This window comes from Scyliorhinus torazame, chromosome 21 (genome assembly GCF_047496885.1).
Source record: "Scyliorhinus torazame isolate Kashiwa2021f chromosome 21, sScyTor2.1, whole genome shotgun sequence".
In the NCBI taxonomy this organism is placed as follows: Eukaryota; Metazoa; Chordata; class Chondrichthyes; order Carcharhiniformes; family Scyliorhinidae; genus Scyliorhinus; species Scyliorhinus torazame.
Window position 1 is genome coordinate 60,745,137 of NC_092727.1, and position 26,610 is coordinate 60,771,746.

At 47.7% G+C, this 26,610-nt stretch overlaps 1 protein-coding gene across 1 annotated transcript in view; it reads left to right on the forward strand.

Moving 5' to 3' along the window:
• The window catches only part of aplp2 (amyloid beta (A4) precursor-like protein 2), a 249,202-nt gene that overhangs the window by 89,735 nt on the left and 132,857 nt on the right, over window positions 1-26,610 (forward strand). Inside the window, 1 exon segment of the mRNA XM_072486858.1 lies at window positions 18,541-18,653. Coding sequence (XP_072342959.1) covers window positions 18,541-18,653 — 113 coding nt within the window.

Consider the following 26,610-nt stretch of genomic DNA (forward strand, 5'->3'; position numbering starts at 1 on the left):
TATCTGCACGAGCCTTAAACAAAATAATTTGCCCCAGGACCACTATCTTCATTACTTCCCAAAAAATGGCCGCCGACACCTCCCCATTCTGATTCAACTCCACAAACTCCTTAATCGCTGTCCGCACCTTATCACAAAAACCTCCATCCGTCAACAACCCTGAGTCAAACCTCCACCCTGGCCTCTGCTCTCGTCCCGATCTAAACCGAATCTCCAGCCAGTGGAGCGCATGGTCCGAAATAACTATCCCTGCATACTCTGCCCCCTCCACCCTGTAGTGCAGACAGGCAGTGATTGACACAGGATGACCAGTAAGCACACACAACAGAGCAGCCAATCACCAGACAGGACACAACCACTATAAAGCCAGAGGGCACCAGTTTTCTCTCTCTCTCGGGACCCAGCCTCTGAGACAGTCAGAGTTAGTGAGCTGGCCAGTGCAAACACCATGTGGTAGATAGTAAGTCTGGTGAGGCTAGTATCAGGTCTCCAGTCAAGTCAGCATAGTGTCGACCCACAGCTGAACATGTATAATAGTTTAGATGTTAAATAAAATCGTGTTGCATCTTATCGAGTGTTGGAGGTCTGGCTCTCGCTACACTGCATCAAGTGCAGTCCACATCGACCCAGCCTACCCAACACATCATGGTACCAGTGAGTGATGTTGAAAATTGACGGACCTACCTTGAGTGAATCAGCGTTGACCAGCAAACAGACGGAACTACCTTGAGTGAATCAGCGTTGACCAGCAAACAGCCATCCGGTGACATGGAAAACGTCCGCCCTCCTCCGCAGCTCCGCATCGCCGGCAACCGTGGTGCAAATTGGAAGATCTTCAAACAAAAGTTCCAACTCTATCTAGAAGCCACCGACCTCGAGGCCGCATCGGACGCCAGGAAGATCGCACTATTCCTCTCCACAGCCGAGGACCACACCATCCACATCTACAACTCCCTTACATTCGCTGAAGGTGAAGACAAGATAAAATTCAAAACAGTCCTACTGAAGTTCGACAGCCACTGCGACATTGAGGTGAATGAGAGCTTTGAACGGTACGTTTTCCAGCAGAGGCTTCAGGGTAAGGATGAACCTTTTCAATCCTTTCTGACCCATCTCCGCATCCTCGCGCAGTCATGTAACTATGACTCGACCACTGATTCCATGTTCCGGGATCAGATCGTTTTCGGGTTCCACTCATATTCCCTTCGTCAGCAGCTCCTGAAAGCAAAGCAGCTCACCCTCACCATTGAAACGTGCATTCTCCACGAACATGCTAACAATCGGTATTCCCACATCTGGGCAAAGCTAACCTCCCACGAGGCAGAACGGGTGCAGGCCATCGCACAAATGCAGGGCCTAAGTATCGACGAGAGTGGCCATTCCGCGTGCTTTTCCCGGGCCCCTGTGCATGCACGCCACGACCGAGGGGACGGCGAGACCGATGACCAGACTGCGCAGGTGCGTACGTCGTTCGACCGCACTCTGCATACGCGATGGCGCACGGAACGCGCTGACGGCGTCATGACGTGTCCGAATTGTGGCTCCGCCCATTTAAAGCGGCAATGTCTGGCAAAATCACGACGGTGTCTACAGTGTGGCAAGCTTGGCCACTACGGAGCCCTTTGCAGATCTGCTCCACTGCCCAGCATCCAGCGATCCCAGCCGCGGCGCAGAAGCGTCTGTTCAATACAGCAGGCCATGCCAGACTCCGACCCTGGTAGCCCAACAGATCCTGATGCTGCGTGCCTCAAATCTCCATACCGGGTGGGCATCATTATGAAGCATGTGCTGCCTTTCTCCAAGACAGCTCAGCACCTCCCGATCCTCAGCGTGGATCCCGACGAGTGGTGTGTTGTCCTCACAGTCCTCACCGTCAACAAGGCTGGCATCCGGTTCAAACTGAACACCGGCGGATCGGCGAACCTCATCTCCAAACCTGATCTCGACACCATCCGAGTCAGACCAAGCATTTTTCTACCGGCCTGCCAGCTCCTTGACTACAATGGCAATGCCATAGCTGCCAGTGGCTCATGCCAACTCGGAGTTTCCAATAAGTCATTTAAAGCGACACTGCGATTTGAGATCGATGGACGTGACAGAGCATCCCTGCTCGGTGCTCGGGCCTGCAAACTCCTGAACCTGGTTCAGCGAGTCCACACCATGTCATCCTCACAGGCGATGCCCTCACCTGATGAGAACTTCCAGGCTGAAATTGATGACATCATCACGCAGTACCACAGCGTGTCCGACGGAATGGGCACACTCCCATACCGAAACAAAATCCTGCTCAAACCAAACGCCAGCCCTGTGATCCACGCACCACGTCGGGTGCTGGCACCCCTCGAGGACCGCTTCAAGCAGCAGTTACAGGACCTCCAAGACCAGGGCATCATATCAAGGGTCACAGAACCCACGGACTGGGTCAGCTCCATGGTCTGCGCAAGAAACCGTCTGGGGAGCTTGGAATCTGCATCGACCTCAAGGATTTAAATCGCAACATCATGAGGGAACATTACCTGATACCAAAACGAGAAGAGTTGACCAGCGAGATGGCTCATGCCAAACTCTTTACGAAGCTGGATGCCTCCGAGGGGTTCTGACAAATACAGCTGGATGCATCCAGTCGCAAGCTGTGCACATTCAATACCCCGTTCGGTCGCTACTGCTACAACCGGATGCCTTTTGGCATCATCTCTGCCTGAGAGGTATTTCACCGCATCATGGAACAGATGATGGAGGGTATCGAGGGGGTGCGCGTGTATGTTGACGATGTCATGATCTGGTCCACAACTCCCCAAGAACACATTGATCGCCTCAAGCAGGTATTCCACAGAATCCATGAGCATGGCCTCCGACTCAACAGAGCCAAGTGCTCGTTCGGTCAATCAGAAATCGAATTCCTTGGTGACCACATCTCGCAGCAAGGCGTGCGGCCAGATGCTGACAAGGTCTCGGTGATCAATGCCATGAAGACCCCAGAGGACAAGAAGGCGGTCCTCCACTTTCTAGGGATGGTCAACTTCCTCGGGAAGTTCATTCCCAACATGGCGGCACACACCACGGCCCTCCACCATCTTGTCAAAAAGTCGACGGAATTCCAGTGGCTGCCCGCTCAGGAGAACGAATGGTGTGAGCTAAGGGCAAAATTCACCACAGCCCTGGTTCTGGCGTTCTTCGACCTGACCAAAGAGACCAAAATATCCACTGACGCGAGCCAGGACGGTATTGGGGCGGTGCTCCTCCAACGGGATGACTCCTCCTCATGGGCCCCAGTTGGGTATGCCTCCAGAGCCATGACGCCCACTGAGCAACGGTACGCTCATATCGACAAGGAATGCCTGGGCCTCCTAACGGGAATCGACAAATTTCATGACTATGTGTATGGCCTCCCAAAATTCACGGTTGAGACGGACCACAGGCCACTAGTCCACATAATCCGGAAGGATTTGAACGACATGACGCCTCGGTTACAACGAATCCTTTTCAAGCTACGCCGCTATGACTTTGAACTTGTCTACATGCCAGGCAAAGAACTCATTGTTGCAGATGCCCTTTCCAGGTCTATCACCACACCGTGTGAACAAACTGACTTTGTCTGCCAAATCGATGCACAGGTGCAATTGTGTGCCTCCAACCTTCCGGCCACTGATGAGAGGGTCATCCAAATTCATGAGGAAACGGCTAAGGATCCTCTGCTACAGTGTGTGATGCAGCACCTCACGAATGACTGGCAGAAGGGACGGTGTCCCCAGTTTTACAACGTCAAGGACGACCTGATGGTGGTGGACGGCATCCTCATGAAGCTCGATAGGATTGTGATTCCGCAGAGCATGCGAGCTATGGTGCTCGGCCAACTCCATGAGGGTCACCTGGGGCTCGAGAAATGTCGACGCAGAGCTCGAGAGGCAATCTATTGGCTGGGCATCAGCCAGGACGTTGCCAACACGGTACTCAACTGCCCCACATGTCAGAAATTTCAGCCAGCTCAAACCAAAGAAACTCTGCAGCAACATGAGATAGTGACCTCCCCATGGTCCAAAGTCGGTGTCGACCTTGTCCACGCCAAGGGGCGTGACTATGTCCTCCTGGTCGACTACTTCTCCAATTACCCTGAAGTGGTGAAACTGTCCGACCTCGCGTCGAAGGCGGTGAATGTTATAATGATGCCGGCGATGGAAGGGGAGGCGAAGATAGTGGCGGTGATGGATGCGGAGAAGGCCTTTGATAGAGTGGAGTGGGGGTACCTGTGGGAGGTGTTGAAAAAGTTTGAGTTCGGGGAGAGGTTTGTCAGGTGGGTGAGGCTGCTGTATGAGACCCCGGTGGCGAGTGTGGCCACGAACAGAAGGAGGTCAGAGTATTTCCGGCTACACCGGGGGACGAGGCAGGGGTCCCCCCTGCTCTTTGCACTGGCGATTGAACCCCTGGCCATGGCGTTGAGGGAGTCGAGGAACTGGAGGGGGCTGTTGCCGGGTGGGGAGGAGCATCGGGTGTCGCTCCATGCGGATGATTTGCTGCTATACGTGGCGGATCCGATGGGGGGAATGCTGGAGGTGATGAGGATCCTTAGGGAGTTTGGAGATTTCTCCGGGTACAAGCTTAATATGGGGAAGAGCGAGATGTTCGTGGTGCACCCAGGGGACCAGGAGAGGGGGATTGGTGAGCTCCCGCTAAAAAGGACGGAGAGGAGTTTCATGTACCTGGGGGTCCAGGTGGCTAGGAGCTGGGCCGCCAACATGGCGATGGTGCGTAAGTGGGTGATGGAGGGGGATGAGGCGGCATGGAAGAGGCTGGAGATGACATCCTGTGTGGGCACGAGCCTGGAGGCGCTGGTGACGGCACCGCTGCCGCTTCCTCCAACGAGGTATACCACGAGCCGGGTTGTGGAGGCTACCTTCAAAGCCTGGGGGCAATGGAGACGTCACGGGGGGAGGAGGGGGCCTCGATGTGGCCCCCGATTCGGGGGAACCACCGGTTTGTCCCGGGGAGGATGGACGGAGGGTTTCTGAGGTGGCACAGGGTATGTATTAGAAGGATGGACGGGAAGTTCGCGAGCCTGGGTGAGCTGGAGGAGAAGTTTGGGCTTCCCCCGGGGAACACCTTCAGATATATGCAGGTAAGGGCATTTGTTCGGCGGCAGGTGGTGGAGTTCCCACTGTTGCCGCCACGCGGGGTCCAGGACAGGGTGCTGTCGGGGGTGTGGGTTGGAGAGGGGAGGATCTCGGCAACGTATCAGGTGATGGAGGAGGAGGCCTCGGTGGAGGAGCTAAAGGGTAAGTGGGAGGAGGAGTTGGGTGAGGAGATTTACGAGGGATGTGGGCGGATGCCCTGCGGAGGGTGAACTCTTCCTCCTCTTGCGCAAGACTCAGCCTCATACAATTTAAGGTGCTGCATAGGGCTCGCATGACCGGGGCAAGGATAAGCCGATTCTTTGGGGGCGAGGACAGGTGTGTTAGGTGCTCAGGAAGCCCAGCAAATCACACCCATATGTTCTGGGCTTGCCCAGCGCTGGAAGAATTTTGGAAGGGTGTAGCGAGAACGGTGTCGAGGGTGGTAGTTTCCAGGGTCCAGCCGGGCTGGGGGCTCGCAATATTTGGGGTGGCAGAGGAGCCGGGAGTGCAGGAGGCGAAAGGGGCCGGTATTCTGGCCTTTGCGTCCCTGGTAGCCCGGTGAAGGATTCTTCATCAGTGGAAGGATGCGAGGCCCCCAAGCGTGGAATCCTGGATCAGCGATAGGGCGGGGTTTATTAAATTGGAGAGGGTGAAATTTGCCTTAAGGGGATCGGTGCAAGGGTTCTTCAGGTGGTGGCAACCGTTCCTAGACTTCTTTGCAGAACGTTAGAAGATGGTCAGCAGCAACCCGGGGGGGGGGGGGGGGGGGGGGGGGGGGTTTGGTTTGTTTTTCTTGAGTGGGCGTGTATTTTTGCCTTTGTGTTGATGAAGGCTGTTAATTTATTATTTATGTATATGGGGGAGGGGGGGTTGTTCTTTTCTTTCTGTATTTTGTTGGTGATATTTTGTGAAAATTTGAATAAAAATTATTTTGGGAAAAAAAAAAGAAATGTTTGCCAGGCATGGGATACCGCTCAGGGTGATGAGTGACAACGGTCCCTGTTTTTGCAGCCAGGAATAGTCTGATTTTGCCCGCCCATACAACTTTCGTCACGTAACCTCCAGCCCCCACTACCCGCAGTCAAACGGGAAGGCCGAAAAAGGGGTCCATATCGTCAAGAGATTACTGTGCGAGGCTGCAGACTCAGGCTCCGACTTCAACCTGCCGATGCTGGCATACAGAGCATCCCCGCTGTCCACTGGGTTGTCACCCGCGCAGATGCTCATGAACCGCACTCTGCGAAGCACGGTTCCAGCCATCCATGTTCCAGACCGTGACCACCTCACGGTCATACAAAAGATGCAGCAGTCTCGGGCCCAATAGAAATCAGCATACGACGCTCATGCCACGGATCTCCCCGAGCTGGTCCCAACTGATCGTGTTCGTGTGCAGTTTCCTGATGGTGGCTGGTCCGCCACAGCTGTGGTGTTCAAGCAAGTGGCCCCGAGATCGTTCCTCGTCCGCATAGCTGATGGCCCCTTCCTACGACGCAACAGACGGGCGCTGCGCAGAGTTACACGCCTGCCACCTAACCATGATGTCCCGCCTCACACAATGCTTCCTCTGGACGTGCCCTCCCACGAGCCACCGATCTACCAGTAATCCTGCCGACCTCTGTGACCACCCCATTGGCGGCGGTCCCGCCTATCCAAGTGCAGGCGACCCCTGATCCACCCTTGAGGTGGTCAACCAGAATTTGTTGCCCGCTGCAGAGACGCCGCTAATCATGATGTCCCGTCCCCGATGGTCCAGAACCGTCCTCGTTGCTGTCCTCTTATTGAGCATTATGGCACCCCCAAATCCTTAGCCCGTAGCACGATTAGCAAGTCTGTCCCACCAGCCGTCAGTCCTTCTCGCTCACCTGGGTTTTTTGGAGGAGGAAGAGCATGTCGGCTCTCAGACTTTTCATATTGGCGAATACTCTGGATCTTTTCACTGAGCCGTTAAGTCCCCCGACATTCCTAATGACTCTTCTGATGGGGGGGGGGGGGTTCTGTTCTCTTCCCCACCATCCCCCACTGATACCTACCTTGTGGATGCACCCCTGCACTCCAGGGTTTCCTTTTGTCTAGGGGCCAATCATGATGGCTACCATGGTTGTGTACACCATATGGATGCGCCCCTGCCCTCCAGGGTTTCACTTTGTTTGGGGGCCCTCTAACTTGATTGTTGATTGTTTGTGGTGCCGTGACTGCCGTTGTTGCGATTTGCGATCTGCCGTAGCCGGCGTTCTACACCCCCCCCCCCCCCACCCTTCGACTTTCTCCCTGGGCCTGTCTGCTGCCGCCCCCTAATTGCCCCCATCTGTAGTTTTCTCTCCATCTTCTGCCAGGCACACCTCCCTGTTAGGAATTGGGCTGTGCCCCCCCCCCCCCCTCTCTCTCTCTCTCTCTCTCTCTCTCTCTCCACCCCCCCCCCCCGCCCATGTTTCCCTGTGCTACCTCACCTGCTAGTGTGTAGCCCTCCCCGAGCGATCTTTACCTTCCCCCACCTATTGAGTTTCTCTTCCCCACCCCCCCTTCCCTCACCATACTCCTTTCTGTACCTTACCGCTCTCACCTCCTCCTTCCTGAGACTCATAATCAGGCTGAAGATGATGCAGTGCTGTATCGCGCAATTAGTCTCTGCTTTTTAAACAGAGGAAATCAGAGTTTGAGTCCACTGCTGATGGTGCTGATTTCCCAGCCCATGTTTGGACACAATGACGTCTGCTTCTTCCAGTGCGGTGAAGCAGAACTCCTTAAGTCACCTGGAGTTTGACAGAGTACAGCATGGTTTTTGTATAGGACCGTCTTGGCAATGTTGAATTTCGCCCAGCGCTTGGCCAGGTTTGCCCAAGTGTCCAGGTACACACTGATCAAGTGTCCCTCCCACTTACAGAACTTTGCTGTGCCCAATTGAAGATCTTTTCCCAGTCTTGGTATCGGTACAGTTTCGCGATGATGGCCCGCAGCTACTTCCCAGCTTTGGGCTTTGGCCGGAATGACTTAGCGTTATAGAGAGGTTTACAACATGGAAATAAGCCCTTCGGCCCAACTTGACAATGCTGCCCAATTTTTACCACTAAGCTAGTCCCAATTGCCCGCATTTGGCCCATATTCCTCTATACCCATATAATTGTCAAAATGCTTTTTAAAAGACAAAATTGTACCCACCTCTACCACCGCCTCTGACAGCTTGTTCCAAACATCACCACCCTCTGTGAAAGAATTGCCCCTCTGAACCCTTTTGTAGCTATTCCCTCTCACCGTAAACCTGTGCCCTCTAGTTTTAGACCTTTCCCCTCCAACCAGCTTGCCCAACATCTGGGCCACGTAATCTGTGGGATTCCTGCCCTTGGTACCCTCCGGTAGGCCCACAATGTGGAGGTTTTGACAGTGCGACGGTTCACCTCGTCTTTAATCTTCCCCGACAGTGTCACTTGTGTCGTCACCAAACTTGCTGTCTCTGTCTCCACTGAGGCGATCCGTTTGCTCTGGTTGGTCACAGCCTTCTCCAGCTCCCTGATTGTGGCCTCCTGTGTCTCCAGTCACCATTCTGTCTTTTCCAGCGCTTTTTGAAAGGGGACCAGTGCATCCGCGACCGCCGCCTTCACAATCGTTATCATTTCTAATTTGATGGTATCTCTGCAATTGGAGCTCTTGTGTTAGGAAGTCCATCCATTCATTTATCGGGGGTAACACAGCATATGTCCTGTCCGCCCAGCCCGTTCGGATGAGGCCGATTTCTCCGTCGCTCCACGTGTTCATCGTCGTCTCATTCTTCCTCTCCAGGCTTTTACTGATTCTGACGTCATTTCTGCTCATTGTTGCCTGGCATGTTTCGTTCATTGTGGTGGTGTTGGAGGAGGATGTTTTTTTCCCCTGGGTTTAGCAGGTTATTTGTGAGCTAAAGGTACCTAATTTCAAGGTTCCAGGATGAGAGTCACCTTTCCCATGTCCGCTCAGCACATCACCGTCACCAGAAGTCCGACTTGCTCCGATGATAAGAGAAGTGGAGCTTCTAGTCAAGAGGAAGAAGGAAGCTTTTGTAAGGTTGAGGAAGCGAGGATCTGGCAAGGCTCGAGAGGGTTACAAGGTATACAGGAAGGAACTCAAAAATGGACTTAGGAGAGCGAGAAGAGGGCATGAAAAAGCGCTGGCGGGAAGGATTAGGGAAAACCCCAAGGCGTTCTACACTTATGTGAGAAATAAGAGGATGATCAGAGTGAGACTAGGGCCGATCAGGGATAGTGGAGGGAACTTGTGCCTCGAGTCTGAAGACATGGGGGAGGCCCGAAATGAATATTTTGCTTCAGTATTCACTAGAGAGAGGGACCTTGTTGCTCATGAGAACAGCTCGAACAGATTGATATTAAGAAGGAGCATGTGCTTTAAATTTTGAAAAGCATCAGGATAGATAGGTCCCCTGGGCCAGACGGGATATACCCAAGGTTACTACGGGAAGCAAGGGTGGAGATTGCTGCGCCAATGGCGATAATCTTTGTGTCCCCGCTCTCCATTGGAGTAGCACCGGATGATTGGAGGGAGGCGAATGTTGTTCCCCTGTTCAAGAAAGGGAATAGGGAAATCCCTGGGAATTATAGACCAGTCAGTCTTGCGTCTGTGGTGAGCAAAATACTGGTAAGGATTTTCAGAGACAGGATTTATGATTAACTTGGAGAATCATTATTTGATTAAAGATAGTCAGCATGGCTTTGTGAGGGGCAGGTCATGCCTCACAAGAATCATTGAATTCTTTGTGGATGTGACGAGACACATTGATTAAAGGTCGGGCAGTGGATGTGGTGCATATGAATTTCAGTATGGCATTTGATAAGGTTGCCCATGGTAGGCTCATTCAGAATGTTAGGGGGCATGGGATACAAGGAAATTTGGCTGCCTGGATACAGAATTGTCTGGCCTAAAGAAGACAGCGAGTGTTAGTGGATGGAAAGTATTCCGCCTGGAGGTTGGTGACCAGTGGTGTCCCGCAGGGATCTGTTCTGGGACCTCTGCTCTTTGTGGTTTTTATAAATGACTTGGGTGAGGAAGTGGAAGGGTGGGTTAGTAAGTTAGCCTATGACACGAAGATTAGTGGAGTTGTAGATAGTGTCAAGGGCAGTTGCAGGTTACAACAGGACATTGACAGGATGCAGAGCTGGGCTGAGAAATGGCAGATGGAGTTCAACCTAGATAAATGTGAAGTGATTCATTTTGGAAGGTCAAATGTGAATGCTGAATACAGGGTTAAAGGCAGGATTCTTGGAAGTATGGAGGATCAGAGGGATCGTGGGGTCCACGTACATAGATCCCTCAAATTTGCCACCCAGGTTGATAGGGTTGTTAAGAAGGTGTATGGTGTGTGACTTTCATTAACGCAGGGATTGAGTTTAAGAGCCGTGAGGTTTTGCTGCAGCTTTATAAAACCCTGGTTAGACCACACTTGGAATATTGTGTCCAGTTCTGGTCGCCTCATTATAGGAAGGATGTGGATGCTTTGGAGAGGGTGCAGAGGAGTTTTGCCAGGATGCTGCCTGGTTTGGAGGGCATGTGTTCTGAAGAACGGTTAAGGGAGCTAGGGCTTTTCTCACTGGAGCGAAGAAGGAAGAGAGGTGACTTGAAAGAGGTGTACAAGGTGATGAGAGGCATGGATAGAGTGGTTAGCCAGAGACTTTTCCCCAGTGCGGAAATGTCTGTCACAAGGAGACATAATTTTAAGGTGAATAGAGGAAGGTATAGGGGAGATGTCAGAGTTCGGTTCTTTACAAAGAGAGTGGTGGGTGCGTGGAATGCACTGCCAGCGGAGGTGGTGGAGTCAGTCATTCGGGGCATTTAAGCGACTCTTGGGCAGGCACATGGACAGCAGTAAATTGAAGGGGTGTAGGTTAGGTTGATCTTAGATTAGGATAAATGGTCGGCACAACATTGTGGGCCGAAGGGCCTGTACTGTTCTATGTTCTATTGCCACTTGTAAACCCAAGCTTGAATGTTGTCCAGGTCTTGTTGCATACGGGCACGGACTATTCTGTATCTGAGGAATAGCGAATGGTGTTGAACATTATGCAATTGTCAGCGAACATTCCCACTTCTGACATTATGATGGAGGAAAGGTAAAGATGAAGCTGCTGAAGGTTGGGCCACCTTGAGGAACACCTGCAGTGATGACCTAGAACTGACCTAATTTACCGAAAACAATCACAACCATCTCCTTTTGCATTAGGCATGACTCCAAATAGTGGCGGGTTTTCCCCAGTTCCCATTGGTTTTGGAGGACTCCTTAATGCCACACTCGGTCAAATGCTGCCTTGATATCAAAGACTGTTACTTTCACCATGCACCTTGAGTTTAGCTCCTTTGTCCATATTTGGACCAACGCTGTAACAAAATAAGGAGCGGAGTGGTTCTGGTGCAACCCATTCTGAGCGACAGTGAACAGGTTATTGCTGAGTAAAAGCTGCCTGATAGCACAGTTGGCAACCTCTTTTCATCACTTTTCTGATGATTTACAGTGGACTGATGGGGTGGTAATTGACCAGGTTGGATTTGTCCTTCTCGTGGACAGGGCATATCTAGGCAATTTCTACATTAATCGGTATGCTACTGTTGTAGTTGTACTGGAGAGTTTGGCTGGCGTCAGGCTATTTGTGGAGTACTCGCCTTCAGCACCAGTACCAGGATATTGTCATGGCCTTTGCTGCATCCAGTGCCTTTTGCTTTTCTTGATAGCACGTGAAGTGAATAGATTTGGCTGAAGACTGGCATCTGTGATGCTGGGGAGCTCCAGAGGAGGCCAAGATGGATTGGCACTTCTGGCTGATGATGTTTCAGCCATGCCTTTCACAATGATGCTCTGGGCTGTTCCATCTTTGGTGACGGGGATATTTATGGATCCTCATCCACAAATTAGAACACTTACCAACCACGTCACACTTGCATCCGTAATTTGGCATTCTAATCTTTTTTATCCCCCTGTCAATTTGTGCGTGATTCAGGTAACAATCCTGTTTGACTGCGCTTCAATTTGTACCCAAGCTCCCCAAAGTAACTCAGCATAATCTCATTTCCAGTTTTATTGAAGTTGTTCTGTGGTGGACTGTTAAACTTTGGGTACTCCCCATTCTAATTCCAAATTCTTCAGTCACAGAGGGGCTGTGGTGAACCCTCGCACCACCATGGCTGCACAGAAAATATCTACCGCCTGAATGTACTGTCTGTGATCATGACCATATTTCTTCAGAATGACCCTGTTCACCCTGCAGACATTGCCCTCATCACTTCAACAAAACAAGCAGCAAGAACCTTGTATGTGTTACACCCTTCTTTCCCTGACCACTAACCAGACCGGTGTCATGACTGAGCCGAAGGGGTGTGGCAGCCTCCTGGATCAAAATGTCCAGATGACACTCAATCTCTCTGACGCATGGCAATATCTGGAGCTTGGATTTTTTCTCAACACTTGAGGTGAAATTCCTTGAATTGCAGACGTTTTCTGCAAATATGATTGTCTGTGATCTCTGATAGACCACCTGCAGTGCCATCTCCTTCTAACCTTTTCTATGTTTAATTAAGATTTGTATTCACTTGATATGTTTCTCTAGTTTAAAATATTTATATAACAAAGTAATTATTTTTTTCCAGCTTAGTTTAAATCATTGTCTTTAATTAAAGCGCAAAACTTAGAACTCTCCAACGAATTAGCTACCTGTTGTTCTGTAACATAACACCTTTATTTTTTGCTGCCCCTTAAGTCTCTGCTCCATTAATCCCAATGCTCTCAATCCTTGCTCCCGTTTTCGTCATGCTCCATTTATCCCGCTGCTCTCAATCACTGTTTCCACTCTTGCTATGCACTTAAGCACAAGGGGCACTCGAAGATGAAACGGTTCCTCGATGAGCTGGACACGCCAGTCGCGGGGGTGGAAAAGAAGGGGGGACTGGAAACACCTCCAGATACATAGATAAGTAGAAGATAGGAGCAGGAGGAGGCCTTTGGTCCTTCGAGCCTGCTCCACCATTTGTCACGATCATGGCTGAACGTCCAACTGAACAGCCTAATCCTGCATTCTCCCCATTTGATCCCATTCTTCCCTAAGTGCTACATCATAGAATTTACAGTGCAGAAGGAGGCTATTTGGCCCATCGAGTCTGCACCGGCTCTTGGAACGAGCACCCTACCCAGGCCCACACCTCACCTCTACCCTATCCCCATAACCCAGTAACACCACCCAACACTAAGGGCAATTTTGGACACGAAGGGCAATTTAGCATGGCCAATCCACCTCACCTGCACATCTTTGGACTGTTGGAGGAAACCGGAGTACCTGGTGGAAACCCACGCACACACTGGGAGAACGTGCAGACTCCGCACAGACAGTGACCAAGCCGGGAATCGAACCTGGGACCCTGGAGCTGTGAAGCAATTGTGCTAACCACTATGCGACAGATTTAGCATCAACTACTTCCTGTGGTAATGAATTCCACAGGCTCACCACTCCTTGGGGTGAAGAAACATCTATGTATGTATGCTACCGTGCTGCCCAGGATAGACAAATTAATCGTGGCATTTGTGTGAGTGGTGGGGGCGAAGAACCCAAGGATCAAAAAGAGTGTACTGCAAAGGAGAAGGTAGAGGTCTTATACTAGGACGGCAGATTAGCGACCCTGGGGGAACTGATGCTCTAGCTCCCAAAAGGGAACGAACTATGGTATATGCAAATAAGGAATTTGCTCCAAAAAGAAACAGCAACGTTAACCCAGGGCACTCCCTTTTGGACAGACATCTGACCATGGGCGAACTAGGGGACGGCAACTGCGTGGACATGCATGGATGACTACTAGAGGAGGTAAATTCACCACTGGATGAGACACAAGAGAAGTGGAAGGAAGACCTAAGCATAGAGATAAGGGGAGGACTCTGGATCGAATCACTGCACAGGGTGAATTCCACCTCCTCAGGGCTGAGCCTGACTCAGCTAAAGGTGGTGCACAGGGCACATTAACCAGAACATGAATGTGCAGGTTTTTCCCAGAGGTGGAGGACAAATGTGAAAGGTGCTGGTTTTGGTCTTGCCCCAGACTGGACAGGCTTTATCAAAGCAAAGACTCTGCTTCCACCCAAACCCAAAGCTCATCCAAATCTCCAAAGCACTCTCGCACAATTTCAGCATTAGCTGCCCAATAATAGTGTTGGAAGTTTGGCAAGGCTAGGCCCCTTAATTGTCTCTCCCTCTGGAGCAACGTCGTCCTGATCCTTGGGCTCTAACCCCCCCCCCCCCCCAAATATACCCAGTCACCAGATGGTCCATCTCTCTGAATAAAGATCTCGGGCAAGATGTTCATTTTAACCGATTGCACTCACATTCAACAGTCATCCCTCTTTCCACAGTTTCATACCTCTTGCTTTCCCATTCTGGATTTCTCCAATTTACGTTTCCACCATTGCCTCGAGGAGGCCAGAACGGTGTCTCCCATGGTTACTGCATCCACAGTTGTCCATTACCTTCCTAATCTTCCCTGTAGTTCATACATTTGTAAAGCTGCATTGAGAGTGATCTGTTCTCTGTTGATGTTTGCTCATCACTTTTCTTGAGTCCCCACCAATGTTGGCCAAGTCTCTTTCTAAACACTCATTCTCCTTGTTTCCTGAATGTCCATCACAGCTGCCTCAGCATTCAGGTTAGCGACCTGCTGCTGCAACACAGTGGTCATATACTTGTTGTACTGCTCTAAATCCTGAACCAACTGATTCTGCATTCTGTCTCTTAGTTTATCTGGATTTTTGGGTTCATTGGTTTGAGTGTTTGACCTCCTGATCTTTCCAGGTAGGTCTCTTGGATCTGCTGATTCAATGGCTACATCTTATCTTTCTGATTAATAACCTTGTCATCTAAGTTCCGAAGTGAGCGATGTAAGCTAGATGTGTATTTTTCCTTCTCTGACTTTCTTCAGGCCTATCCTATCTTTAAGTTCCTTGTATGGTCTCTGGCCACCTGTAGCGAGGCAACCAACCACCAGTTCTTGTATCTCTTCAACAGGAAATTTGTGAAATTTCTGCTCAAAGTCTCGCTTAACATATTTGGACGTTATGATCATCTCTTCATGACGCCACGGTAGCACAGTGATTAGCACTGTTGTTTCACAGAGCCATGGTTCGATTCCCGACTTGCACCACTGTCTGTGAGGAGCCTGCACGTTTTTCCAGTGTCTGCATGGGTTTCCTCCCGGTGGTCCAATTTCCTCCCACAAATTCCGAAAGACATGCTTGTTAGGTGAATTGGATATTCTGAATTCTCCCTCAGTGCACCCAAGCAGGCGCTGGAATGTGGCGACTCGGGGATTTTCACAGTAATTTCTTTGTAGTGTTAATTAAATAAGCCTACTTGTGACACTAATAACTATTATTATTAATATTTACAAGCATTCTTTATCTATTCTCCTTAGTTGGCTTTGTTTACTAGTGGGTCCATAAAAGTTGTTACACTCCCCAAAGGTTTTCCCTCCCAAGATATGGGGGGGGGGGGCGGTGGGGGGTGGTGTGTTGGCATTCAACTATCTGAAGGCTCCAAGGTCTTACCTTCTGCAGATAAGACCTCCTACGCAGACATTCCGGTCCTGTGTTTTTGCATGAAGAAGTCATTCTCGCTGCAAAGATCTCAGCTTCTTGCTGCAGGTAACGTTTTCTCGGGTCCCACTGTCTTGGCATTTTTTCTATTCTGGGCCCTATTGCTAAGTTTGACACTCTGTTATACGGCAAAGAAGGTACGTGGTAAAGTTGTGTGTTAGTTTCTAATATAAAGTTAGATTTTAACAATTAGTATTCTTATTAGGTAGCATGGTGGTACAGTGGTTAGCACTGCTGGCTCACGGAATCCGGGTTTGATTCCGACCTTGGATGATTGTGGAGTTAGCATGTTCTCCCTATGTATGCGTTGGTTTCCTCCGGGTACTCTGGTTTTCTGCCACAGTCCAAAGATGTGCAGGTTAGATGGATTGGCCAAACTAAATTGCCCCTTCGTATCCAAAGGTTACGTGGGGTTAAGGGTTTGCGGAGGAGTGGGCCTAGTAGGGGGCTCTTTCAGAGGATGGTGCAGTCTCAATGGGCTGAATGACCTCCTTCTGCACTGCAGGAATTCAATGATTAGTAACATAACCCTAGCTAGTATTGTCATTAGTAACAATCTTGCAATTTAAAAATTAGAGGAGGATCTGAGTAAATTGAATAAAAGTTTTTTAAAAAAGTAATGGGGAAAGTGATGAGACACAATTCTCCAACAGCCTCTACCACCTGGAAGGACAAGGGCAACAGATACATGGTGACACCACCACCTGGATGTTCCTATTCATACCACACACAATCCTGACTTGGAAATATATTGCCATTTCTTCACAAGGTAGTCAATGGTGAGAGCCATCAGGTTTGTCTATTAGAATTAATTGCAGCAATGTTAGTTGTAAGAGGAATCATTGTACCTGTGTAACTGATCGCTTGTGTATTAAGCAGGTGCCTATGTTGTGGCAGCCCAAGTGTTGTCATATTTCAATCGTTTTAGTTTCTTCCCTTAACTTTCGATTTGAAGTTAACAACTTTGAGTGTTGGATATTGTGTTGGATGATTTTTGAGTTGCAATTCCTAAACAGCACAAACCATTTTTTGTATTAATTGCTGTCTGATTTGCTTTAATAGTGGCAATGATTTGGCTAATTTCTGTTGTAGCAGTTGAAGGATATTCTCTCTCGTAGTTTTCCATTGTGTGCTCAGCAGTAAGATTGGATTAAGAGTTTAACCTTTGCTATTGATAGAATATTGTAATTTGTGAAATGGAAAAACCATTACGCTTTCAAGTGACCTCAGTGTTGCAGTCTGATGTACAAAGCTGGAAGCATTGCTAAAAAGCTGCTGACGTAGCTCGTATGCCTCGCAGCAGCAGGGATGTTGCTTCAATTCCGGCCTTGGGTCACTGTCTGTGTAGCGTTTGCACTTTCTCCCTGTGTCTGCATGGGATTCCTCCGGGTGCTCTGGGTTCCTCCCACAGTCAAAAGATGCACCGGTTAGGTGGATTGGCCATGCTAAAATTGCTCCTTCATGTGCAAGAGTGTAAAGGTTAGTTGGGATTACAGGCCTAGGTATGGTGTACTTTCAGAGGGTCGGTGGTGACTTGATAGGCTGAATGACATCCTTCCGCACTGTAGGAATTCTATGGTTCTAATTAATTATGGCCAAAATGTAAGGTGCTGTTCTAGTCTGATTAAAGGAGCTAAATTCAGAGGGCGACATGAGAGGCATCCATAACATCTAACGATGATTCAAATTCCATCCGTCATTAAACTATTTTAGCATACAAACCTGAAGCTGACCAATAATGCTAATAAAAACAGCCCTCAAAAAGGGGGAGAAAACTTGGATATGAAAATAATTAGAAATTTATGCTTTGTACCTTAAATGGCTAATGTACACAGCATTTCTTCACTATTGGAGGAACCGAGTAGAGAACCCAAAAGTTGCAGAGATTATCTGTTTTGACCTTTGAAAATTACAAGTGTCACTTTGGTTCCTCCTGAAGAGACAGTGATCAGGGTCGGATTGTGAATCAAACTGGAAAATTGGATAACATTCATAGTGAGACGGTAATGGATATCTTTGGGCAATTTGTTAGCGTCACATTTTGTCACGACTCCTGTAACAATAAAAGTGCTTAAATCTTTATTATCTTCACACTCGGCGAAAGGACAGTGCCTGCACTCAGTTAAATATGCAGTTCCCATGCTTTTTCTCTCCCTCCTGAGCATATGAGTTGACTTTTTACTGTTGGAGCTTGACTGGGTTAATAACCATTTCTCGTAGCCATTGAAAGATTGAGCTCTTTTGGGCGAGGTTAGACGATATTAATTTGACCTTGATCCAACAGATGTGACTTGTGTTGCTACTGTGAAACTAAATAAATATTTGACTTCTCTTCCTGGAAATCTTATATTGTGCCACTAGTTGCATGATTTCAATTTGGAACTGGCGAGAGGGTAACGGTCTGAGTGAAATCCAATACCTGTCGGTATTACCTACTTTATTGAAGTTAGAATGATCAGTAAAAGGACATTAGTTCAAACAAGATTTTGAAAATAATCAGAATGTATATTTGTCCATTTTAATTCAAACCCACACGAGACCCAAAATTTAGAACCAGGATTTATTTGGAAATTTTGCAGAAACCTCTTTTTTGTTGACCAGCCAATGAAGCTTTGAGTTTGATAGAATCGTGCAGTTCAGGAGGAAGCTATTTGACCAATCATACCTGTACTGGCTCTGTGAAAGAGTCTTCCAATTAGCCCCCCCCCCCACCCAACCAAAAAAAATCTGACAAAATCCACTTAAGTGTCCCCTTCAGGGGTTTGAAATCTTGTCATTATAACGCTCTCTGAGAATAACAGTAGAGTTTCACTCTTGTGTCTCTGGCAGTCGGCGAGTTTGTGAGCGACGTGCTGCTGGTTCCAGAAAAATGTCGGTTCTTCCACAAAGAGCAAATGGATGAATGTCGGAGTCATCAGCACTGGCAGACTGTTGCCAAAGCGGTAAGAGATAAATATCCAGGGGATGGGTGGGGTTTCTGGAGTCTGTTTCTCATATATACAAAACTGGTAAATATACAGATGCTGTTTTTGATAATCTGTCACATGATTCTATTTATTGTGCTGTTTTGGGATTGTTTACACCAATCAATAGCCAAGTGATAATTTCTCTCAGTAATTAATGTTCTCCACAAGCTGAAATCTGGGTCCTTTTGCTTTCTGCCTGCCTATCTTGGGTCAGCAATTAACTGACTAATTATAGTTTTGTGCTGTGTTGCCATGGTCCCATTAGATAGTTGGAAATGTTACACACACTACCAAAACAACTAATTAATGTTTGTTACACAGTCAGACAGAGGATTAGGCTCGGTCTGTACTCAACCTCAATTATAGACAAATTCTTCAGCATGTCGAGTCTTTTGGATTAAAGCAAAGCCGTGATTGCCACCACGTTGAATGAAAGCATTCTTGTCATACCATTTAGACAGTTGCCTCCAGCTCCAGCCTTTCAGTTTTATATAAAATACATCAGACGAGTGTTCATTAGAATCGAGAAAGAACACAAGAAATAGAAGCAGGAGTAGGCCATCAGGCCCTTCAAGCCTGCCCCGCCATTCAATATGATCATGGCTGATCTATGCCGACCTCAACTCCTTTTCTATGCCATTTCCCCAAAGCCCTCTAATCCTCGATCTATCAAATATTGATCCACCTCCACTTGATATTCTTCTTATGATCCAGCACCTTCCGGGGGCAAAGAATTCCAGAGATTCGTCACCTCTGTGAGAAGAAATTTCTACGCACCTCACTTTTAAATGACCGGCCCTTTACCTTGTGGCTATGTCCCCTTGTTCAGGACTCTCCCACTAGTGAAAACATCTCACCATCTAACCTGTCAAACCTCCTTAGGATCTTATATGTTTGAAAAAGGTCACCTCTCATTCTTCTATACTCCGAGGAATTCAGACCCAGACTAGTTAGTCTCTCTTGATAGGACAACCCTCTTTTCCCAGGAATCAATGTGGTGAATTGGACTGTCTCCAATATTACTTTATCCTTTTTTATGTAAGGGGACCAAAACTATATGCAGTATTCCAGGTAAGGCCTCACCATTGCCCTGTACAATTGCAACAAAACGCCTATTTTTAAACTCCAATCCCCTTTGCAATAAAGGCCAAAATGCCATTTGCCTCCTGAACTACTTGTTGGACCTACCTGCTACCATTTTGTGATTCATGCACGAGAGCACCTAGATTCCTCTACTTCACTCATCTGCAGTATCTTTCCATTTAGATAATCTACCTTTTGATTCTTCCTACCAAAGTGCATAACCTCACACCTCCTCCACATTAAACTCCATTTGCCAGGTTTTCGCCCAGTCATCCAATCTATCTATATCCTGTTGCAGAATCACAATATCCTCATCACAGCATGCCTTTCCACCTATTTTCGTATCATCGGCAAGAACAACAGACAGACCCTGGTGTATTTATTTTGAAGTTGGAAAACAGTTAAACTTTTTTGATATTTACAGTCCCAAATCACTGGCATTACTTCGGAGAGAGATGGGACCTGTACATGCAGACAGGTTGCACCTAACCAGAGTCGGCACCGATTTCAATGCAGGGTGATTTGGTAGTGTTATTAGGGAGTTTAATCTTAACTTGACAGAGGTATAGGAACTAGGAGGAAACACTAAAGAGGAATACCAAAGTGTACAGAATATTGAGAGAGACAGATAGCACTAGAGTAGGAAATAATAAGCTATTGGTTGGGTTCAGCATAAGGGGAAAGTGGTGAAGTCTCAATCAGGTTTGCAGTATATGCATGTGGATGCACGGAATGTGTTAAATAAGATAGCCACATTGAAATATGATGTGATAACGGAGGCCTGGTTCAAAGAAGGTGCAGAACTTGGATTTAAATATTGCTGGATACAAAGTGTTCAGGAAAGATAGGGAAGGAAGGAGAGGAGGAGGACTGACAGTATTGATTAAGAAGAAGATTGCTGTGCTGTAGACAGGATGTTCCGTAAGGGTCAAGGACAATCTATTTTGCGAGAGCTAGGGAACAAAAAAGGTACAATTACATATCCTGGTGCAGTTTATAGGCCATCAACTAGTGGAAAAATATAGAGGAACAAATTTGCAAGGAAATTGCAGAAAAGTACAAGAGGAATAGGATGACTTTATCTGAATATAAGCCAGATAGTAGTGTGACAGAGGCATGGCTGAGGTATTAAATGAATACTTTGCTTTTTTTCCTCAACCAAGTAGAAGATGCTATGCTGGTCATGGTGAAAGAGGAGAAAGTTCAGAGACTTGAAGGAGTTAAAATTGATAAGTATTGGATAAGCTGTCTGTATATAAAGTTGAAATGGCACCAGGACTGGATGATACATATCCAACGATACTGAGGGCAATGAGAGCGGAAATTGCTGAAGTGCTGGCCATCACTTCGTCTCCGGGGTGGTGCCAAAGGACTGGAGAATTGCAAATGTTACTTGCTTTGTCAGAAAAGATGAGCCCAGAAGCTACAAACAAATCAGTTCATCCTTGGTGGTGGGAAACACTAAAAAATTCGGGACAACTTTGTCACCTGGGAGAATACAAATTTCTGAAAGGCTAATCACGTTGAACTAATTTGCTGGAATTGTTTGATGACTTAACAGAGAGGGTTGATAGGGTCATGTTGAATGTAGTGACATGGACTTCCAAAAGGCATTTGATATAGTACCACACAACAGACTTGTGAGCCAAGTTGGAGCTCATGGAATAAAAGGAACAGGAGCAACATGAATACACAATTGGCAGAGTGACAGGAACCAAAGTAGTGGTGAATACGTTTTTGGACTGGGGGAAGGTTTATAGTGCAATTACTTCAGGGACTGTGTTGGGACCCCTATTCTTCACCTCTGGGGTACAATTTTAAAAATTGGGGGGAAATTGTGGGTCCCCGAGCAAAGATATTTGAATCATCGACAGCCACAGGTGAGGTGCTTGCAGATTGGAGGGTAGCAGATGTCGTGACTTTATTCAAGAAGGGCCGTAGGAAAAAGCCAAGAACTATAGACCAGTGAGCCTCACGTCTGTGGTGGGTAAGTTGTTAGAACGTATTCTGAGAGACAGGATCTACAGGCATTTATAGAGGCAAGTTTGCTTAGGGTCAGTCAGGCTTTGTGAATGGAATATCATGTCTCACAAATTTGATTGAGTTTTTTGAAGGGGTAACCAAGAAGGTAGATAAGGGCAATGCAGTCGATGTTGTCTACATGGACTTTAGCAAGGCCTTGGACAAGGTACCAAGTGGTAGGTTGTTGCATAAGGTGAAATCTCACGGGATTCAGGATGAGGTAGCCAATTGGATACAAAATTGGTTTGACGACAGACAAAGGGTTGGTGTCGAGGGTTGTTTTCAAACTGGAGGCCTGTGAGCAGCGGTATGCCTCGGGGATCAGTGTTGGGTCCACTGTAATTTGTTACTTATATTAATGATTTGGATGAGATTGTAGGAGGCATGGTTACTAAGTTTGCAGATGCCACCAAGATTGGTGGCATAGTGGACAGTGAAGAAGATTCTCTAGGATTGCAGTGAGATCTTGATCAATTGGGCCAATGGGCCGATGAATGCCAGATGGAGTTTAATTTAGATAAATGTGAGGTGATACAGTTTGGTCAATCAAATTGGGGCAGGACCTACTCAGTTAATGGTCGAGTGTTGGGGAGAGTTACAGAACAAAGTTCTAGGAGTACAGGTGGACAGGGTGGTGAAGAGGGCATTCGGCACACTGTGTTTCATTGGTCAGACATCAGGAGTTGGGACGTCTTGTTGAAGTTGTACAAGACATTAATAAGGCCACACTTGGAATACTGTGTACAGTTCTGGTCACTGTATTATAGAAAGGGAGGTACGAGACAAGTTTTTTGAGACAAGAAGAGGAGAGGTACGAGACAAGCTTTTTTTACACAGAGGGTAGTGGGTGCCTGGAACTCGCTGCTGGAGGAGGTGGTGGAAGCAGGGACGATAGTGACGTTTAAGGGGCATTTTGACAAGTACATGAATAGGATGGGAATAGAGGGATACGGACCCCGGAAGTGTAGAAGATTTTAGTTTAGATGGGCAGCATTGTCGACGCGGGCTTGGAGGGCTGAAGGGCCTGTTCCTGTGCTGTACTTTTCTTTGTTCTTTACAAGCAAATCCGAGTGGGGAGAGAGGATCTGAGCACGATCCCAGTACAGAGAGGAAGAGAAAAACTCCCGTCTTAAGGAAGTCCAGTGGTTTCATATAGGATCTGGAGGAGCACTCTTGTCCAGTGTTCCTGGGAAAGCCTAAACTGGATACTGAACACATATCAACAGTAAAAATAGCGACAGTCTCAATCGCAGACTTTTGAATCTCCTCTTTAAGTGAAGACTTCACACTCTATCCAAAATATATCTGCTAAAATGGCACCTTGCACATGATTGACAAAAATCTGGTGTTTTTTAACTGCCACATATTTAATGTTGTTCTTGCCATGCATGGGTGTGGGGGCTAAAATTGAAGCTCAGTGCTCAAGCATGGGGCTTTTCTTATTTGTATGGCTGAAGGCTCCATTGGGCAGCACTTTTATTGATTCAACTAATACTCGAGTCAGTTGGCACCAACTTCCACGGTGGCTGATGTAGCATTTTGCATTCGAAGGCTGCAACAAAAAGAGCAGTTCCAAGACTTTTTTGTTAATGCAATGCGCCAAGAGACAGTTAATGCTTGTTATGCAGGGTGCCACTTCTAAGCTTGACTCCATGAGGTCTCGCCTTGCAAAAGAGACTATTGATCAATCCACTGAAGAAAGTACAGCTTAATGTAACAAAGGACTACTGATGAAATGTTTGCTGGTACAGAGCTGTGATGTAAGTAAACACTGGAGTGAGATGAAAATGTAAAATATCTTTTTGTGTCGAGCACTGGTTTGGCCCCAGCTGGACGATTGTGACCAGCAGTGGGGGCTGCACTTTGAGAAGATGGTAAGCCATTAGGGAGAGCATAGAAAAGGTTCACCAGAATGGCCGCAAGGATGAGGAACTTACATTACACAGAAAGGTCAGAACTGCAATTGAAAGTTGGTTTTCCTCGGGGAAGAGAAGGTTGAGCAGAGATTTGATCAGAGGTATTCAAAATCAGTCTAGACAGAACTGAAAGGGGCAAAAATGTTCTCATTGGTGGAAGAATCCGAAATGAAAAGGCAAGAAGCAGTGTATACCCACGGGTGGCACGGTGGCGCAGTGGTTCGCACTACTGCCTCACTGCGCTGAGGACCTGGGTTTGATCCCGGCCCCTGGTCACTCTGTGTGGAGTTTGCACGTTCTCCCCGTGTTTGCGTGGGTTTCACCCCTACAACCCAGGTTAGGTGGATTGGCCATGCTAAATTGCCCCTTAATTGGAAAAAAATAATTGGGCACTCTAAATTAAAAAAATTAAAAACATTTATAAAAGAAAAGCAATATATACCTGTGAATTTTGTGCAGGCAGCTAAGATCTGAAATTATCTGCCTGAGAATGTGGTGGATGCAGATTCAATCCAGGCATCCAAGAGGGAATTTGATTGTTATCTGAAAAGGGAGAATGTGCAGGGCAGGAGAAGTGGGAAGAGTGGCTACCACAGACATCAGCATGGACATGACGGGCCAAATGATTACCTGCACTGCATTAATTTTGTGAAGCGAGTGCAGATGTTTGCTGCTTTGTTAACATTTTGATGGTTTGTCTGTATGGACGATTACTGATCATCACCCTGGATGTTCAGGGACTGCACAATCAGGCAGCATGCTTGAAAGAATCTTCACTAACAGTCAGCACCTCATCAAGACTAGAATAACATAAAATCTGTGACAACTTCTTCAGTAAACTGGTTGATAGCTCATGACATCACAGGCAAAGACCCTAAGGACCTCGGTTCTTGCCACCACGTATTCAACTTCTAGAATACTGCACACTTATATGGTACCAATCTGCTCACACCAAGCGTAGCAACTCAAACATGCACATCATCACAAGTGCATTTTTACCAACACATTTCCCCAGGCTCCCAGTCCTGAGCAACCCACACTAGGAAGGTATGACAACAGGCAAGCTATTGCTGCAGGTCTACTCCAATCAAGCCTACCCTTATTTAAAGACTTCTCCATCCCCCCCCATCTCAGGAGTACAACACTACCCCACATGATTAAACCCTTCATGCCAAGGAGTAACCGCTAAAGACCTTATGGCAGGGAGACTGGTTGGAGAAAGCATCCACCAGAAACCACTTTCTCATCATAGCCTCTCCTGCTATCTCCCACAGTGACAGCGGGTCCTTTTAAATCATTTTTGGGCTGGCTCCCATGTTGTGCAGCCATCCAACCTTTTGTTAACTTGGCTTGTCCCAACACAAACCCCCTCCACCCCCTGCCGTCATGTAATTTGGTCTTCAGTTTGCACCAAGTACAAAGAACAATAAGAGCAAAGAACAATACAGCACATGAACAGGCCCTTTGGCCCTCCAAGCCTGCACCGGTCATGATACCACCCGTGGCCCATCCTATCCATGTATTTGACGAGATGCCTTTTGAACGCTGTTGATGTATATGCTTCCGTAACCTATCCTGCAACACGTTCCAGGCACTCACCACCCTCTATGTATAAAAAAAAAAAGTAAAAAAAAAAAAAAACCTGCCTCACACATCTCCTCTAAACTTTGCCCCACAGACTTTAAACCTATGCCCCCTCGTGACCAATCCCTTCTGCCTGGGAAAGGGTGCCTGACCATTCACTCTGTCCATACCCTCATAATCTTGCAGACCTCTATCAGGTCACCCCTCAACCTCCGTCGATCCAATGAAAACAGTCCGAGTCTATTCAGCCTCTCCGCATAGCTAACACCCCCCAGACCAGGCAACATCCTGGTAAACCGCCTCTGAACCCTCTCCAAAGCCCCCACATCCTTCTGGCAAAATTCCGTACCAAGGTTCTATACAACTATAGCATGACGTGCCAGTTTTTATACTCGATGCCCCTTCCAATGAAGGCAAGCATTCCGTATGCTTTTTTAACTACCTTGTCCACTTGTGTTGCCACTTTCAAAGATCTGTGGACCTGCAAGCCCAGATCTCTCTGACTTTCTATATCCCTGAGAGTTTTGCCATTAACGATATATTTTCCCTCTATGTTCGATCTGCCAAAATGCATTCCCGCATGTGTCTGGATTAAACTCAGTTTGCCATTTCTCTGCCCAAGTCTCCGACCTATCTATTGTCTGCTGTATCCTCTGACAATCCCCATCACTATCTGCCACTCCACCAACCTTGGTGTCATACGCGAACTTACTAATCAGCCAAGCTACATTTTCCTGTATACTGCAAACAACAAAGGCCCAAGCAGAGATCCCTGTGGAACTCCACTAGTCACAGCCTTCCATTCATAAAAACACCCTTCTGCTGCTACCCTTTGCCTTCTGTGACCGAGCCAGTTCTGAATCCATCTTACCACCTCACCTCTGATCCCGCATGACTTCACTTTTTGTACCAGTCTGCCATGAGGCACCTTGTCAAAGGCTTTACTGAATTCCATGTAAACAGTATCCACCGCCCTCCCCTCATTAATCAACTTTGTCACCTCAAACAACTCGATCAAGTTAGTGAGACACAACCTCCCGTTCACAAAACCATGCTGTCTATCGCTAATGAGTCAATTTGTTTCCAAATAGGTGTAAATCCTGTCCCTGAGAATTCACTACAATAATTTGCCTACTACCGATGTGAGGCTCACCGGGTGCCTGTAGTTTTCTGGATTATCCCTGCTACCTTTCTTCAATAGCGGTACCACATTAGCTATTCTCCAGCCCTTTGGGATCTCACCAGTAGCCAATGAGGGTACAAATATGTCAGTTAAGGCCCTAACAATTTCCTCCCTGGCTTCCCTCTGTATTCTGGGGTAAATCCCA